Raw genomic sequence first — 16,909 nt, 5'->3', positions numbered from 1 at the left:
CGTATCTGTTGGCCTTGTATATATACGATTTTTTTTTTTTTTTTTTTTAGTATAGTTGACATACAGTGTTACATTAGTTTTAGGTGTACAATGTAGCGATTTGGTGTATTGCATGAGTTCTTTATATATTTTGGATATTAACCCCTTATCAGGTACACAGTTTACAAATATTTTTTCCCAAACTGTAGGTTGTCTTCTCAGTTTGTTGATGATTTCTTCTGCTGTGCAGAAAATTTTTAATTTGATGTAGTCCCTTTTGTTTTTTATTTGTTTCTTGTGCTTTTGGTGTCCTATCCAAAAAATTGTTGCTGAGATCCATGTCAAGGAACTCTCTATTCCTATATTTTCATGGTTTCAGGTATTACATTTAAGTCTAATCCATTTTGAGTTAATTTTGGTGAGTGATGTTATACATGGGTCCAGTTTCATTCTTTTACATGTGAATATCAAATTATCCTGGCACCATTGATTGAAGAGATTGCCCCTGCTCCATTGAGTTCTTTGCTCCCTTGTCAAATATTAGTTGACTATCTATGTGTGAGTTTATTTCTAGGCTCTTGATTCTGTTCCATTAGTTGTATTTGTCTGTTTTAATGTGAATCTGTTTTGATAACTGTGGCTTTATAGTATAGCTCAAAATCAGGAAGTGTAACAACTCTGGCTTTGTCCTTCTTTCTCAGGATTTCTTTGGCTATTCGGTGTCTTTTTTGGAGACACAAGCTACCTTCTCACTTATTTACATCTTTGTTCAATTTTTTTTTTTTTTGTCAGTGTCTTGTAGTTTTCAGAGTAGAGATCTTTTACCTCCTTAAGTTAAATTTATTTCTAAATATTTTATTGTTTTTGATGTTATTACAATAACAATAACAATGACATTGATTTGTTTATTGTTTTTTTGGAAATTCGTTCTCATCGTATAGAAACACTATTGATTTTTGTATGTTAATTTTGTATCTTGCAACTTCACTGAATTTATTGATTAGATCTAACATTTCTGGTCTTGGGCTTTTCTCCTTTGAGGGATCTTTTTAAAATTGTCTATTTATTTTGAGAGAAAGTATGTGAGCAGGGGTAGGAGCAGAGAGATAGAGAGAGAGAGAGAGAGAGAGGGAGAGAGAGAGAGAGAGAGAGAGAGAGAAATCCCAAGGAGGCTCTGCACTGTTAGCACAGAGCCCCATGTACGGCTCAAACTCACAAACTGTGAGATCATAACCTGAGCTGAAATCAAGAGTCGGACACTCAACCGACAGAGCCACCCAGGCGCCCTTGCATTGAGAGATTTTTAACTACTGATTCAATCTCCTTACTAGTAATTGGTCTATTCAGAGCATCTGTTTCTTCTTGATTTAGTTTTGGTAAGTTGTCTAAGAATGTTTCCATTTCTTCTATCGGTCCAGTTTGTTGGCAATGAGTTTCATAATAACCTCTTACCATAATTTGAATTTCTGTGCTGTCAGTTGTAATATCTCATTTTTCATTTATAATTTTGTTAATTTAGACCCTTTCTCTTTTTCCCTTAGTTAGTCTAACTAAGAGTATAACTAAGATATAGACTTAGGTTGTTAATTTGGGATCTTTCTTACTTTTTAAGGTAGGCATTTATTGCTATGAACTTCTCTTTTAGAAGTGTTTTCGCTACATCCAGCAAGTTCTGGTGTATTGTGTTTGTTTTTGTTTGTCTCAATAAACTTTACTTCCCCTTTAATTTGTTCCCTGACCCATTGGTTGTCCAGGAGAATGTTGCTTAATTTTTTTCATGTTTGTGAATTTTTCAGATTTCCTTTTGTTACTGATTTCTAGTTTTATGACACTGTGGTCAGAGAAGGTACCTGGTATGATTTTATTAGTCTTATTGATTTTGCTAAGACATGTTTTGTGACCTAACATGTGGCCTATAGTAGAAAGTGTTCTGTGTGCACTTCAGAGGATGTATATTCTGCTGTTGTTGGATAGAGTGTTCTGTGTATACCTGTTAGGTCCATTTTGACCATAGTGTTGTTTATATCCACTGATTCCTTATTGATTTTTCTGTCTAGGTGATCTATCCATTGTTGACAATGGGGTATTGACATCCCCAACTATTACCATATTACTGTTTATTTCTCCTTTGCTCTGTTAGTTTTTGCTTTATACATTCAGGATTTACTTTATACATTTAGGAGCTCCAAAGTTGAATGTGTAAATATTTACAGTTGTTTTATCTTCTTGATGTATTGTCCCTTTTCTCAGTATACCAAGACTTTTTTTTTCTTTTTACTGTTGTTAGTTTAAAGTCTATTTTGCCTGTGTGGTCATCCTGCTTTTTACTTTTTTTTTTTTTTTTTTTTAACTAGGCTTCACACCCAGTGTGGAGCCCAGTGTGGGGCTTGAACTCACAATGCTGAGATCAAGAGTCCCAATGCTTAACTGACTGAGCCAACCAGGGGCCCCACCCCTGCTTTTTTTTTTTTTTTTTTTAATCATTTGCTTGCAATGTCTTTTCCCATCTTTTCATTCCCAGGCTGTGTGAGTCTTTGAGACTAAAGTGAGTCTCTTATAGGCAGCTGAATTCTAGGGCTGGCAGAACTCCTCATTTGAGGGTCTAAATTAGGGAGTTTTGTACCCTGCTGAGTTCCCTGGTCAGAGTATATGTGCCCCGGGCTTGGCTGTGCAGGTGAGCAAAACCATTGGTTTGAATTACTACTTGGACACAGCAGGTATGAACTCTGTTTCCCTGTAGTGTGAGATCAGAGTAGGGACTCCTACAAAGCGGATCCACAGTGCTGGGGTGAGGGAGGGATGCTGCTGGTGTTCTGCCCCTGGCTTGTGCTTCCTTCTGGAGGAGCCAGGGGTTCAGAGGAGACCTCTCTGTGTGGTGGTGCTGGGATGGCCTTGGGGGAGGGACAGTGTGGTCAACATGCAGCCACTTCTCTTCCCCTTCCATTGCAGGCTTTCTGGGTCTCTGAGGTGCAGGAAGTGCTCCAGTCCCGTGTTGTAGGATTCTCTCGATGCTGTCTTGCTCCTGAATGGTTGTTAGTTGTTCTTCTTGCGTGGAGGAGCAAAGTCAGGAACACCTGTGTTGCCACCTTGGTGACCTCACTCCTCCCCATGAAGGATTTATGCTTTCTCTGAAAAGGAATAGGTAACCAGAGACAGGGGAATGGCATGCTAACTTGCATCTTAGATGATTATGTGGAGGCAGCATCGGGAATGGCTTGCAGAGGGACAGGAGAGAAGTGGTAATGGCCTGAATTAGGGAAGTTCCAGTGAGGATGGAAAATAGCAAAGTTTTCTTTTGATACTTTTAGAAGAAAAAAGTCATAGAAACCGGTCATTGATTGGATGTAAGGGGTAAGGATGTAAGGAAAGGGATGAGTTAAAGATGGTTTTTGCTTGAGTACCACCTCTGTAAATTTGCCAGTTCACCATACTTTTTTGTTATAGCATGGGAATACATTTTTAAGCCTTTAATTCTTTCTTTTATTTCTAACAATAAGTAAGGATTTTACCTGAACCATTTTTTAGTATTTAAAAAGTTAAGGAAAGCAAGAGGGAAAGAGTGATGTGTATCATAAGAAGCTAGGTTGAGACTAGGCTAATGTAAATAGAATATAAGGCACTGATGAAGAAACACCATGGCTAGGAATTCATGGAAACTCTATTGATAGCATTTACCATATGATTACTGGGAAGAAATTTTCTTTCCTTTCTTATTTTTAATATTGTCTTGGGTATTTGGCAGTCGCTTGAGAAATACCTCTTTAAAGGGGAGTACATTCTGCCCTTTGATTTCAGATTTTTGTTAACAATTTCATGAACTAGGATATTAATTTTTTTTAGGAACAATGTACTTCTAAATAAAAAGGATAGGTTTGGAATGTACATGGAATTCTTTATTACCTCCTTTGGTCAAGTTGCAGTGTACCACAATTTCTTCACCTATAAACTGAAGTTAACAGAACCTGAGTACAATAATATGTATATGTGTGTGTGTAAAAAGTCTGCTGACATGCACCTGTGCATAACGGGTACTCAGTAAATGTGTGTGTGGTGGGGGAGTTTACTATAATTTGGTTTCTTTCTATTCTTTCTTGTTCTGATTAATTATGTGAGTTGTCAGGGGCCATAAAGTTTAAATATATATATTTTCTTAATTCCAATTAATTTAATGACTTCCTTTTCTGTGGAACGGAAGATGGAAAATTTTAAGTGTCTTATTTAAGTAACCCTTTATGTGAAGTAGTAGACTAGTTAATAGCAAATCCTGAAGGACCAAATGAGGGCTTAATAATTGATTTGTTTTCAAAAATATTTCTCTTGCCTGTTGGTTTTGCCTTCTGATACTCCCTTCCTTTTTTTTTTTTTTTTAATTTTAGAGAGAGAGAAAGAGAGCATGAATGAGCAGGGGAGAGGGAGAGAAGGGCAGAGGGAGGGAGGGAGGGAGAGAGAGAGAGAGACAATATCTTAAGCAGCTCTATGCTCACACAGAGCCCCACTTGGGGCTCAGTCCTACAGCCCCGGGATCATGACCTGAGCTAAAACCAAGAGTCAGATGCTCAACCAACTGAGCCACTGAGGTGCCCCACTCCCTTGCTTTTCTACTGTGTGTTAGATTAGCAACATTCCATTACTACTATAATTTAGGAGGGAAAAATTCACTTCAGGTATGTAAGTGATAAGCATATGTATAGCATTCTGGTGGATACTTGGATATTTGATAGCTGCTCCCTGACATTTCTTTATTTAAGATATTTGAATGGCAACAAAATCAATTATCCAATCAACCTGAATGAGACTTTTTTTTTAAAGACAGGGAACATTTTCAGTGTTACTGTGTCCTTCCTTCCTACTGGATATGTTTAGCACAGACCCAGCAATCGATCAGTATTTAATGATTTAAGATATCTTTCAATATGTAATTGAGTACCAAACTGAACACAGATCCCTACATTGGAATAGCCTGGCCACTATACCAGTAGACAGTGACTATTCCAACAACTTAAGAGATAGTGCAGACAAGAGAGGTTAAATAGGATAACTTTTATTTCATTATATTGTAATATTTTAGGTAGTAATTTGTCCTGTGTTTTATTTCACATGTAGGGAATTCCGAATGAAAGCTGGAGGATAACAAAGATAAATGAGCGGTATGAGCTCTGTGATACATATCCTGCCCTATTGGTTGTGCCAGCAAATATTCCTGATGAAGAATTAAAGAGGGTGGCATCCTTCAGATCAAGGGGCCGTATCCCAGTAAGTATGAAGCTTTGATGAGACTTTGCAAATGCTTTTGTACTCTGCGTGATGCTGAAGTTAATGAATGGGAACATGGATGCAGGATAAAAATAGCTGTAGCAACAGGCCTTTTATGGGGGTATTAGAGAATGAGTTATTTAGTAAAATGAAAAGTGGAGGAAAGACTTAAAGAAGTTTCTGAGACTCCGATATGGGTATTAGAGAACTGCACAGAATTGCAATTCTTAACTTGAAAACAAAGTTGGCTCTGTATTCACTATTTCTTTATTTTATTATATATTCTTTAATCATGGTGATAACTGCTCTTTTCCTTCAAACCCTGGAAAGAAGAAAACTTTATAAATTTATGATGAAGTATTGTGTTTTAGAAAGATTGGCTTAAATAATTTTTGTTACAAAGCTCATAGATTCTGAAGATGTTATAGTTAGACAGTTTGCTGATTTAGTAATAAAACTTTAAGAGGTTTACTTACCCTCTTTTAATATATTTTTTCCTAGAGACAGCACTTCCGAATAATCATGACTTTCATAACTCAATACCTGATTAAAGAATTAGACCAAATTGCCCATATGCCAGAGTTGGCTTGAAAGAAAGACAATGATTTTTTATAGCAGCCTTATATATCCTTTCATGGTTAGGCTTTGGAACTAATCAGAAAGCAGAATTTTATAGAGTAATGTTTTTGAGAAGAATTATAAACAGAAACATATATAAAGGGTGTGTCACTGTTTTTCCCCCCTTAAGGTTTTATCATGGATTCATCCTGAGAGTCAAGCCACAATCACTCGATGTAGCCAGCCCATGGTAGGAGTGAGTGGAAAGCGAAGCAAAGAAGACGAAAAATACCTTCAAGCTATCATGGATTCCAATGCTCAGTCTCATAAAATCTTTATATTTGATGCCCGGCCAAGTGTCAATGCTGTTGCCAATAAGGTGAGATTGTCTTTCAGTAATTAAGATTTCAGTTCCATGAATCAGCTGAGTTTGGTGGGAGCCACAATGTAGTAGAAAGATTTCGGGCTCTCCAGTGACAAAGATATAGATTCTAATGCTGGCTCTCCTGCTTAATGGTGTGACTTTGAGTTAGTTACTTAATCTTGTAACTTTTTATATGTTTACTTTTTCATTGAAGTACAATTGAAATACAACCTTATGTTAGTTACAAGTTTACAATATAATGATTCTGTATTTGTACACACTGTAAAATGATGACCACATCACATCTGTTTACCATCTGCTACGATACAAATTTTCTTAGAATGAAAACTTTTAGGATTTACCTTCGTAGCAACTTTCAGAATCATATTATTGACTCCATGGGGACTATAGTCCCCATGTTGTATGTTACATTCTCATGACTTACTTATTTTGTAACTGGTAATTTGTACCTTCTTATCTCCATGCATTTTGTTCCCTGCCAAACCCCCCACCCTGCAACCACCAATCTGTTCTCTGTATCTGTGAGTTTTGTTTGTTCATTTGTTTTGTTTTTTAGATTCGAGGTCTGAGCGCAATGATACAGTATTTGTCTTTGTCTGACTTAGTTCACTTAGCATGATACTCTTGAGGTCCATTTGTGTTGCACAAATGGCAAGATTTCATTTCTTTTTATGGCTGAGTAGTATTCCACATTTTCTTTTTAAAGTTAATTTATATTGAAAGAGCACAAGTAGGGGAGTAGCAGAGAGAGAGAGGGAGAGGGAGAGAGGAGAGAGGAGAGAGAGAGAATTCCAAGCAGGCTCAGCACTGTCAGTGCAGATCCTGATGCGGGGCTTGAACTTATGAACCGTGAGATCGTGACCTGAGCTGAAGTTAGGCATTTAACCGAGTAAGCTATCCAGGTGCCCCTATACCACATTTTCTTTATACATTCATGCACTGATGGACAGATAGATTCTTTCCATATCTTGGCTATTGTAAATAATGCTGCAATGAACATAAGAGTGCATAGCTCTTTTCATATTAGTTGTTTTTATTTTCTTACAATAAATAGCAAGAAGTGGAACTGCTGAATTGCATAATGATTCTGTTTTTAATTAAAAATTTTTTCAATTTATTTTGAGAGAGAGCGAGTGCACATGTGTGAGTAAGCGGGGGAGGGGCAGAGAGGGGGAGAGAGAGAGAGAGAGAGAGAGAGAGAATGAGAGAGAGAGAGAGAATGAGAATCCAAGCAGGCTCCATGCTGTCAGCAAAAGTCTGAATTTGGGCTCAATCTTACAAACCATGAGATCATGACCTGAACCTAAATCAAGAGTCGGACACTTAACTGACGGAGCTACCCAGGCGCCCCTATTTTTAATTTTTTGAGGAACCTCCCTACCATTGCCGTCATGCTTATCTTTTTGATAATGGCCATTCTGACTGATGTGCAGTTATATCTCATTGTGGATATAATTTGCATTTCCCTGATAATGAGTGATGTTGAGCATCTTTTCATGTGCCTGTTGGCCATCTGTTGTGTTCTTTGGAAAAATGTCTATTCAAATCCTCTGCCTATTTTTCAATAGGATTGTTTGTTGTTATTGAGCTGTATAAGTTCATTATATATTTTGGATATTAATTCCTTATCTGATGTATGATTTTCAGATATCCTCTCCCATTTGCTAGTGAGGAGGTCCCTTCAGTATGCAGAAGCTTTTTGTTTGATGTAGTCCCATTTGTTTATTTTTGCTTTTGTTGCCATTACTTCTGGAGTAGGAGCCAAAAAGATACTACTAAGACCAATGTCATGGAGCTTATCACCTTAGTTTTCTTCTAGGAAGTTGAGGGTTTCTTGTCTTACATTCAAGTCTTTAATCCATTTCAAGTACAGTTTTGTATATGGTGTAAGGTAGTAGTCCAGTTGTATTCTTCTGCATGTGACTCTCCATAACAGTTATTGAAGAGACTGTCCTTTCCCATGTATATTCTTGTCTCCCTTGTATATTAATTGACCATATATACATGGGTTTATTTCTGGGCTCTCTGTTCTGTTGTATTGCTCTATGTATATGTTTTCATGCCAACACCATACTGTTTTGATTACTGTAGCTTTGTAGTATAGTTTAAAAAAATTTTAATGTTTATTTATTTTTGAGAGACAGAGAGAGACAGCATGAGTGGGAGAGGGCAGAGAGAGAGAGAGCGAGACCCAGAATATGAAGCAGGCTCCAGGCTCTAAGCTGTTAGCACAGAGCCCGACGCGGGGCTCAAACTCATGACCCGAGCCGAAGTGGGGTGCTCAACCGACTGAGCCACCCAGGTGCCCCATAGCTTTGTAGTATATTTTAAAATCAGCATGATGCCTCCAGCTTTGTTTTTGTCAGTATAATGGGATATTTTGTGGTTCCAAACAAATTTTGGGATGGTTTTATTTCTGTGAAAGATGCCATTGGAATTTTGATAGGGATGGCATTGAGTCTGTAGATTGCTTTGGGCAATACAACATTTTTCAAATTAATTTTTCCAGTCTAACATATATCTTTCCATTTATTTATGTCTTCTTCAGTTTCTTTCATCAGTCTTACAGTTTGCAGTGTAAAGTTTTCTCACCTTCATAGTTAAATTTACTCCTGCAAATTTTATTCTTTTTGATGCATGTGTAAAGAAGATTGTTTTCTTAATTCTCTGATAGTTCATTGTTAATGTATAAAAAAAAGTAATAGATTTTTATATTGATTTTATGTGATTTGAAGTGATTGTTACTTCACTCCATTCATATATTAGTTCTAATCATTTTTTTTGGTTGAATTTTTAGGGTTTTCTCTATATAAAATCATGTCTACAAATAGTGACAATTTTACTTCTCCTTTCAATTTGGATGCCTTTTATTTCTTTTTCTGCATAATTGCTCTGGCTAGATTTCCAATATTTTGTTGCATAAAAGTGGTGAGAGTGGGTATCCTTGTCTTGTTGGTGATCTTAAAGGAAAAGCTTTCAGCTTTTCACCATTGCGTATGATAGTTGGGGACTTGTCTCACATGGCCTTTATTGTGTTGAGTGTTTTCTGTACTCACTTTGGTAAGAGTTGTTGTCATAAATGGATGTTGAATTTTGTCACATGCTTTTTCTGCATCTTTTAAGATGATATGATTTTTATTCTTAATTTTGTCAATGTGTTTTATCACATTGATTGTTCTGTAGATGTTGAGCCATTCTTACATCTCCCAAATAACTCCTACTTGATCATGGCATATGATCCTTTTAATGCATTGTTGATTTGGTCTGTTGAGTATTTTTGCATCTATGTTCATTAGGGATATTGACCTGTAATTTTTCTTTTTTTTTTCTTTTTTTTTTTTTTTTTTTTTTTTGGTCTGCTTTTGGTGTCAGGGCAATGCTGGTCTCATAAAATGAGTTTGGTAGTGTTCCTACCTCTTCAGTTTTGGAGGAGTATGAAAGGATGAAAGGATAGGTACTAAATCTTATTTGAACATTTGGTAGAAATCCCCAGTGAAGCTGTCTGGTCCTCGACATTTGTTTGTTGGGAGGTTTTTGATTACTGACTCAGTTTCCTTACTAGTAATCCTTCTATTCAGATTTTCTGTTTTCTTCATGATTTGGTCTTGGAAAATTATGTTTCTAGGAATTTATTCATTTTTTTTCTTGGTTGTCAAGTTTATTGGCATATTATTGGTCATAGTCATCTCTTATATCCTTTGTATTTCTTTAATATCAGTTGGGACTTAACCCTTCTGATTTTATTTATTTGAACCCTCTCTTTTTTCTTAGTGTGGCTAAAGGTGTGTTGATGTTATTAATCTGGCTTAGTTTCATTGATCTTTTCTAATATGGTTTCAGTCTCTGTTTCATTTTTTTCCATTCTGATCTTTATTAGTTTCCTCTTTGTATGAATTTTGGGCTTACTTTGTTCTTTAAAAGTTTCTTGTTTCTTTAGGTAGGCCTGTATTGCTATGAATTTGCCTCTTAGAATTGCTTTTGCTGCATCCCATAGATTATGGTGTGTTATATTTCCATTTTCATTTGTCTCAAGCTATTTTTAATACCTTCTTTGATTTCTTTGTTAACCCATTGATTGTTCAGTACCATATTGTTTAATTTCCATATATTTGTGATCCACCCCCCCCTCCCCCAGTTTTCGCCTTACAGTTGATTTATAGTTTTGTACCATTGTGTGCAGAAAAGATGCTTGATATGGTTTCAGTCTTCTTCAATTTATTGAGACTTGTTTTGTGGCCTAACATATGATCCATCCTGGGGAATATTCTGTGTGCACTGAGAAGAATGTGTATTTTCCTGTTTTTCAATGGAATGTTCTGTTTATATCTAATAAGTCCATCTGGTGCAATGTGTCATTTAAGGTTGATGTTTATTAATTTTCTGTCTGGATGATCTATCCACTGATGTAAGTAGCCTGTTAATCCCCTACTATTATTGTATTGCTGTCAGTTTCTCCTATTAGGTCTGTTGGTATTTGCTTTATGTATTTAGGTACTCTTATATTGGGTGCATAAATATTTACAAATGTTGCATCTTGCCAGATTGACCCCTCTATCATTATGTATGGCCCATCCTTGTCTTTTATTACAGTCTTTTATGACAGTCTTTCTAAAGGTCTATCTTGTATGGTCAGTATACATATAAGAAAGTGATACCTGGTTTCTTTTGGTTTCGATTTGCAGGAAACATATTTTTTCATGTCTTTACTTTCAGTCTCCACATGTCCTTACATCTGAAATATGTCTACTAGAGGCAACATATTGATGGGTCTTGTTCTTTTTTTTTTTTTTTTTAATCCATTCAGCACTCTTTTGATCAGAGAATTTAGTCCAGTTATAGCTAAAGTGATTATTGATAGGTAAATACTTATTGGCATTTTTTTTTTTTTTTTTTTTTTGTCAATTTGTAGTTCCTCTCCATTTCTTTCTTCTTCATTTGGTTTCTTCCCTTTTGGTTTGATGACTTTCTGTGTTCTTGTGCTTAGATTCCTTTCTCATCATTTTTTGTGTATCTACCATGGATTTTTGCTTTGTGGTTACCATGGGGCTCATATATTACTGCCTTTATATGTAACAGTCCATGTTAAGATGATAGCAGGTTAAGTTTGAATGCATTCTGAAACTCTACACTTTTATTCCCCCTGATACATTTTGTGTTTTTGAATTCACATTTTACAACTTTTTATTTTGAGTATCTTTTAACTTTTTATTGTGTTTATAGTTATTTTCACTTTTTAAAATCTTTATCCTAACTTTATAAGTGATTAATGTGCTATGCTTACTATATATTTCTCTTTACAAGTGAGATTTTTACTTTCATTTTTTTGTTATTAATTAGTGCCCTTTCTTTTCAGTTTAAAGAAGTCCCTTTAAAATGTTTTGTAAGGCTGATGAACTCCTTTAGCTTTTGTTTTCTGGAAAGCTCTTTATCTCTTCTTCAATTCTGAATGATAACGTTGACAGAAAGAGAATTCTTGATAGGAATGGTTTCCTTCAGCAGCTTGAATATATCATGCCACTCCCTTCTGTCCTGAACAGTTACTGCTGAAAATACTGCTGATTGTCTCATAGAGTTTTCTTTATACATAACATGTTGTTTTTCTCTTGCTGTTTTTAAGATTCTGTCCTTATTTTTAACTTTTGAAAATTTTAATTATAATATGACTTAGTATAACTCTTTTTGGGTTTATTTTATTTGCAACTCTCGACTTCCTGGAGCAAAATGTCTCTTTCTCTGGTTTAGGGAAAATTTCAGCCATTATTTCTTCAAATAAGTTTTCTGCCCCTTTCTCTTCCTCTTGGCCTTCTGGCATCCCTATAATGCAAATTTCATTTCACTTAATGTTGACCCATAGGTCCCTTAAGCTATGTTTACTTTTTAAAAATTCTTTTTTGTTTTTGCTGCTCTTTGAGGATGAGTTCTACTGCCCTCTCTTCCAGCTCACTGATTTTATCTTGTTATCATATGGTCTGATGTTGAACCCCTCTTGCACTTTTCCGTTTAATTATTGTATTCTTCAGTTCTATGATGTCCATTTCTTTCTTATATTTTCTATATATTTATTGAAGTTTTGCTGTGTTCATTCATACTTCTGAGTTTGGTGAGCCTCTTTATGACTATTATTTTCAACTTGTTATCAGGTAAATTAGTTATCTCCATTTCACTGAGGTTTTGTTTTTTTTTTTCCCCCTGGGGTTTTAGCTTGTGTTTTCCATTTGGAACATATTTTTCTTTCTCCCAATTTTGCTCAAGTCCCTGTGTTTCTATGTATTAGGTGATAAAACAGCTATGTCTCCTTATCTTGCAGGAGTGGCATTGTTTAGGAGATGAGCCTTATCATTTAACCTTGCCCTAGTTTTTGGTTGTCTTTCAAATCTTTGGGATTGTGTAAGCAGCCTGATGTTTTTTTGGTAGGTCCCAGTTGTTGAGGTTGTACCAAGATCTTGAGTGTTACTCGGGGGTGGGGGGGGGGGGGATTTTAGTCATCCCCCAGTTGGGGGCCAATTGGAAGCTAGACCCTCAGGTAGCAGCTTTTAAGGTTTGCAGATATACACAGTCCTATGGGACTGCAATTGTAGATCTTGCTGGCCTCCAGACCAAGTGATCTGGAGGTGTCCCCTTAGTGACAGTTGTAAAATTTAGGGCTTCAGACAAGTATATGGGCTTTTTTTTTTTTTTTTTCTTTTTCTGGAGGTACTGGCAAACTATAGTGGGACATAGTGAGAGCTCATAGGTAGTATCCCTCAGCTCTTGTTTTCTGAGAGCATTTCCATAGACTCAGGATGTGTTATAAACCCGAAGCTATAGATCACGTAGTTAGGCCATTCTCAGAAAAAAGGTTGAGGGTATATTTAAACCTGCCAACTATACAATGCCCTGAGGGTGGTTGCCTACCAAGAACTGCCTCTCCCAATTGTTTCAGACCCACAGGGCCCAGAAACACAATCCCCCTTGGCCACCAGAGCCAGGCACACAGTGGGTGTCCCCTAGTGAGCTACATGCACCAGCTGCCTTTGATGGTTCCAAAGTGAGGTGGCATGTGGGGGTGGGTTATTTAATCTTTTTAGACTTTAATTTGCTCACTTGTAAAATGAGAATAATAATAGCTAACAGGGTTGGTGTGGGGACAAAACTCATCTAATAAAAAGTAGTGCATAACCCTGTGCTCACTTACATAATAAATAAGTATTCAGCAATTATTTGTTTCCTTCCCCTTCTCCAAACTTGACAACTAACTGAGTTTATGACTGGCTAGAGTGTGCACAGCAGGGCTGTAGAAATCAGTGTTCTCCGTGACCGGTGCTGCCCTCTTCTGACTGCCCTCCACCTCTACAAGTTATTCAGACTGGAGACTTGCAGTTAGCTGGGGCAGTAGTCCTGGTTTCTGCTATAAAGATTTTCATTGTGGAAATAGAAATTTTGGTCCAGTTGACAAAATCTACCATAGGAGGAGAGAGAAGAGATACAATTTAGCTTTAGTAAGTTACGTTTTTTTCTTTTTTTACCCCCAGTAAGTAATGTATCTGTGTCATAGAATTAGCTAATGCAGATAACCAAAAAGAACATATTTTAAAATTCTCCAAATCCTGTAACTAAGAGAGAAACACCGTTAAACATTGGTTGTACCTCCAGACCTATGAGTATACGCATGCACACGTACACTTGAAATAGTGGGATAATTATACCTTCCTTTTAAAAACATTGACACTGTATCTTTCTATGCCAATAAACATTTATCTATAACATGATTTTAATGGTACAGTAACTAACAGTATCAACTGTTGTTGGATATTTAGGTCATTTCTGTGTTTTTTGGTTTTTTTTGGTTTTTTTTTTTGCCTTTATAAACAACACTGGGATGATTGTCCTTTAATTAAATTATAGTGCATGTGCCTAATTATTTCCATCCTGTTTAGTATTTCGAGGGCATTGTGAATTCCAGGAATTCTCTATTAAACTTTAAATATTTCCCCTCAAAGGAGAAATGAGATAATGTGTACATGAAGGCTGCAGGACAGGCACTATCATATATTGTTCTAGTAATTACTTGTTCGTTCCCCTTCCAAAACTTTACTCTGAATTAGCAGGAGGGAGACTTAGTATGTTTTCTAGCATGAGAGGAGAAAGGAGAGAGAAATATAATGCAGAAAAGGTGGTAAAGCAGACTGTTATATTCCATCTTATTTTTTTAAATTATTCTGATACAGATTTCATATGGAAAATCCCCTCTTTTTTTAAAGACTGATATATTTTATTTATTGGTACATTTTGCTGGTTATAAAATATATAATAGATAGTATGGAAAAACTAGGCAGGCCTAGAAAAAAGAAATAAAAATCACCATATCCACTAATACTTTAATATATTTTATTCCCTAATTTTTTTGTGTGCATTTATATGTTGATTGTTTTGTTTCTTTGTTTTTCCTCTTAATATTATAGGAACTATTTTCTCTAGTTAAATATTCTTGAAAAATAATGTCATACTCATTATAGCTGTGCCATTCATTTGATCGTGTTTCTAATATTAGGTGTTCAAGTACTGATTTAGTATTTTGTTTTGTTTTGTTTTGTTTTTAATTTTTTTTTAACGTTTATTTATTTTTGAGACAGAGACAGAGCATGAACGGGGGAGGGTCAGAGAGAGAGGGAGACACAGAATCTGAAACAGGCTACAGGTTCTGAGCTGTCAGCACAGAGCCCGACGCGGGGCTTGAACTCACGGACTGTGAGATCATGACCTGAGCCGAAGTCGGACGCTCAACCCACTGAGCCACCCAGGAGCCCCTGATTTAGTATTTTAAATATAGCTGACATAAATATCTTTTGTTTGCATCTTTATTTCCTTAAAAGAGTATCCTAAGTATATAATTACCATATCAAAATTTAAACTGTGCATTTTTAAAGAGTTTTGTTACATATTATCAACATTCTTTGGGAAAGTTGATTCAGTTTACCAGCCTAATGTCTTCTCCCCACTGCCCCCGCCAGTTTTACTGAGATATAATTGATGTAGAACTTTGCACAAGTTTAAAGTACGCACTATAATGATTTGCTATGTTACATATATTATGAAATGATCACCACAATAAGTTTAGTTAACGTCCATCATCTCATATAGTTACAAGTATCTTTTTCCTTGTGATGAGAACTTGTAAAGTGTATTTTCTTAGCAACTTTCAAATATACAGTATGAGATTGTTAACCATAGTCATCATGTTTTACATCACATCCCCAGAACTTATCTTTTAAGTAGAAGTTTGTACCTTTTGACTCCCTTCACCCAGTTTCCCCACCTACTACCTCCTTTTTAATTTGCAAAAGTGTACATCCTTGTTGCAACAAATATTTTTTACCTGAGCTGTAAGAATATTCTCTGTAGCTTAATCACTGTGAATATGACAAGTCCTCTTGCAGTCATGACGCAGGTCAAGAATTAAACCTTTGCCAGCCACGAAGTCTTCCATGAGTGCCCTGCTCCAATCCAGTTCACCTTCTAATCCTACTAAAAGTAACCATTATCCTAACTTTTATAATAATCGTCTTGTTGCATTTCTTTATGTTATTATCAAAGTGTATATCCCTAGACTATGGTTTAGCCTTGTTTTTAAATTTAAAATTTTTACTTTTTTTATGTTTATTTATTTTTGAGAGAGAGAGACGGAGTAAGCAGGGGAGAGGCAGAGAGAGAGGGAGAAACAGAATCTGAAGCAGGCTCCAGGCTCAGAGCTGTTAGCACAGAGCCCAATGTGGAGCTCGAACCCATGAACTGTGAAATCATGACCTGAGTAGAAGTTGGATGCTTAACCAACTGAGCCACCCAGGCGCCCCCAGCCTTGTTGTTTTAATACGGAATTTGATCTTTTTTTTTTTTTTCTTCCTAATTTTATTTATTTTAGAGAGAGGCGGTGGGGGGGGGGGTAGGGAGTGTGAGCAGGGGGTGGGGGCAGAGAGAGAGGGAGAGAATGAGAATCCCATGCTGATGGTGTGGAGCCTGATATGGGGGCTCAAACTCACAAACCATGATATCATGAGCTGAGCCAAAATCAGAAGTCAGACACTTAACTGTCTGAGCCACACAGGCACCCTGTATTTGATGTGTCTTTTAAGTCTCTCTTAATCTGTAGTCTACCCCTTGCCCATCTCTTTCTTTTCTTGACATTTTATCTGTAGTTTCCCATAGTCCAGATTTTGCTGTTGCATTATGGTATGGTTCAGCTTTTTTTCTGTCCTTTGAATTTCTTTCAGATGAATTTAGAGGTTTATTCAGATCCAGGTTCAACACCTTTGGCAAGGCTATATCAGGAGGGGGGTATATCAGGAGGGAGGCACATCATTTGTGGCTGATTCTCCTTTGGGGGTGTTAGCAACTGTTTTCTGCTCAGCGCCTAGACAGATTAACTCACTGGATTTGCAAAATGGTGGTATTTTAATTTCATGATTTCTTTTTCAGCTGTTAGTTGAACTCTCTCTATAAAGAAACTCTTCCTATTGTCTATATTTTGGTTAACCAGCAATCTAGTTTATGTAAGAAAGCCAGGATAAATACTTGGTTCTTTCTTATTAGCCAGTTTTCCCAGTAATGAACTTGCTATCATCCCATGAAGGTGACTAATTTTTTAAAGTATCATTATGAATGTATGTATTTAAACACATTCAACATTTTCTAATCCATTGCAGAAAATATATATATATATATATATATATATATATATATTTAAATGTTTTATTTATT

At 36.2% G+C, this 16,909-nt stretch overlaps 1 protein-coding gene across 2 annotated transcripts in view; it reads left to right on the top strand.

Moving 5' to 3' along the window:
• MTMR2 (myotubularin related protein 2) overlaps nt 1–16,909 on the top strand; it is a 116,918-nt gene that overhangs the window by 82,560 nt on the left and 17,449 nt on the right. For both annotated transcript variants that reach the window (XM_049620276.1, XM_049620285.1), the window contains 2 exons: nt 5,083–5,232; nt 5,981–6,169. In XM_049620276.1, the coding sequence (XP_049476233.1) occupies nt 5,083–5,232; nt 5,981–6,169 (339 nt within the window). The remainder of the gene's footprint in view (nt 1–5,082; nt 5,233–5,980; nt 6,170–16,909) is intronic.

This window comes from Panthera uncia, chromosome D1 (assembly GCF_023721935.1).
Source record: "Panthera uncia isolate 11264 chromosome D1, Puncia_PCG_1.0, whole genome shotgun sequence".
Classification (NCBI taxonomy): Eukaryota; Metazoa; Chordata; class Mammalia; order Carnivora; family Felidae; genus Panthera; species Panthera uncia.
The sequence above is the reverse complement of the archived record's forward strand: the minus strand, read 5'-3'. Positions and strand labels throughout refer to the sequence as shown.